We start from the raw sequence: 1,751 nt of genomic DNA on the forward strand, positions 1-1,751 counted from the left end.
AATGGACGTCAAGGCCTCCAATAAGTTTCCCTTTCAAAACGAATTGTGACAGACTAAGTTCTGCTTGGGCTACCTTAATAATCAAGGGGGTTTCGGAAGGTTTGATGATCGATATGTGACGTTTAACGTCCCGAAACCACCATATGATTATGAGAGACGCCGTAGTGGAGGGCTCCGGAAATTTTCACCGGGTTCTGAAAGGTTCAAGCGGACAACCGCCACAGAAATTCAGGGCCACAGAAACGCAGGCTGCACTCCTGAATATTAACACAGCACAGGCATTTTGTAATTCCGCGTGCTTTTATTCGCCGTACTTCTGAAATGTTGCTTAACCATAGAAACCATGACCATATTTTCCGTAGCCACCATAGCCTCCGTAGCCACCATATCCACCATAGCCTCCGTATCCACCATATCCAAGGCCGTATCCACCGTAGCCTCCGTATCCGCCGTATCCATGACCGTATCCATAACCACCGTATCCGAGGCCGTATCTTCCATAACCACCATATCCGCCGTAGCCTCCGTAGCCGCCATAACCACCATAGCCGCCGTAGCCGCCAAGGCCGTACCCGCCATAGCCGCCATACGCATAGCCAGCCATGGCACCAGCGATCACAGTGGCGAGAACAAGGAATGCAATCTGGAGAGTAAAATAACTTCCTGAGGGGCGTGGATAAAAAGCACACATCGTCGTGAACATTATTCCGGGAAGCATATGGCGTGCGCCTCACTCATAGATTATCCTCGAGTTTATCCTAATAAAACATCCCGATTAAAATGAGAACTGTGGTTTCGAAAAAAAAAACCTCAATATTTGAAAAAAAGGCGGAAGGTTATTGGGCTGAGATTAGAATGAAAAACTGAAAACGTGCCAATGCCAATGACTTTAGCAAGTTCGAGATAAAATGCTATTGTATGTTGAGACACCAGAATTAAGACATTACGAGGACACATTACTCTCTACTCCCGATAACTTTCAAGTCCCCTACATATCCTCAGGAGTGGATGCAGTTTATATCTCCTTCTCTACTACATACGCTATGCCCTTTCAAGAACCCCTGTTTTATTGAACGAAAGTTCTCCATTATATTATGCTGAAACACCCTGTGTACAGAGCAATCCTTGTTATAAAAAAATTCTAGGGCTTGTTGGTTCAAGCTGTGCGAAAGGTAATGATGCAACGCAAGGCAAAGAAACAATGGGCACATAAAAGAGGGCGATTTTGCAGCTCAACGTCAACGTGAGCTCACAAGTTCGCTCGCTTTCCTGTAACACTTGGCTCGCCACCTTTCGTTGCGTATCACCCTTTGCTCTTATCGTTAAATTAGGCCTCCGGTTTGTCGCAGGCACACAATGTTCGCAATGAAATGAAGAGAAGGTGATATTTGAAGAATGGTGTATAATCCGTAGTTGAGAACTGTTTATGCATCGTTGCTTACCGTGCACTTCATGATGTCTCTTTCTTTTGCGGCGAAACTCCTGAGAGTGTCGTGGGCGAACCACTGGCTGGAGACGATGTGTTGTTTGTCGACGCCCACTAGCGGTATATATACTCCGGTCCCAGCTCTTTTGACTCAATTGCGAGAACCCAACCACGCCAAACCTGTATCGGCATGAATGGTGGCAACAACCGAGACTCAAAAGTAAGAAAGTAACGCGTTGGAAAAAATACTTGATCCAAGCGCAGCCAGGTCAACGGGAGACAGGAGCAGTTCAGTTTCGTTATTTCCTTTGGTGACTCACGCTGG

General features: G+C 46.4%; 1 protein-coding gene across 1 annotated transcript; it reads right to left on the reverse strand.

Annotated features, from left to right (window-relative positions):
* Positions 1-281: 281 nt before the first annotated feature.
* Positions 282-1,516, reverse strand: LOC119171461 (uncharacterized). Its single transcript, XM_037422273.2, has 2 exons — positions 1,443-1,516; positions 282-643 (listed from the first exon to the last, which is right to left on the reverse strand). The coding sequence occupies exons 1-2, from the start codon at positions 1,452-1,454 to the stop codon at positions 329-331; spliced, it is 327 nt and encodes a 108-aa protein (XP_037278170.2). The 5' UTR covers positions 1,455-1,516; the 3' UTR covers positions 282-328.
* Positions 1,517-1,751: the final 235 nt, after the last annotated feature.

The sequence above is a fragment of the Rhipicephalus microplus genome, chromosome 4 (genome assembly GCF_043290135.1).
Source record: "Rhipicephalus microplus isolate Deutch F79 chromosome 4, USDA_Rmic, whole genome shotgun sequence".
NCBI lineage: Eukaryota > Metazoa > Arthropoda > Arachnida > Ixodida > Ixodidae > Rhipicephalus > Rhipicephalus microplus.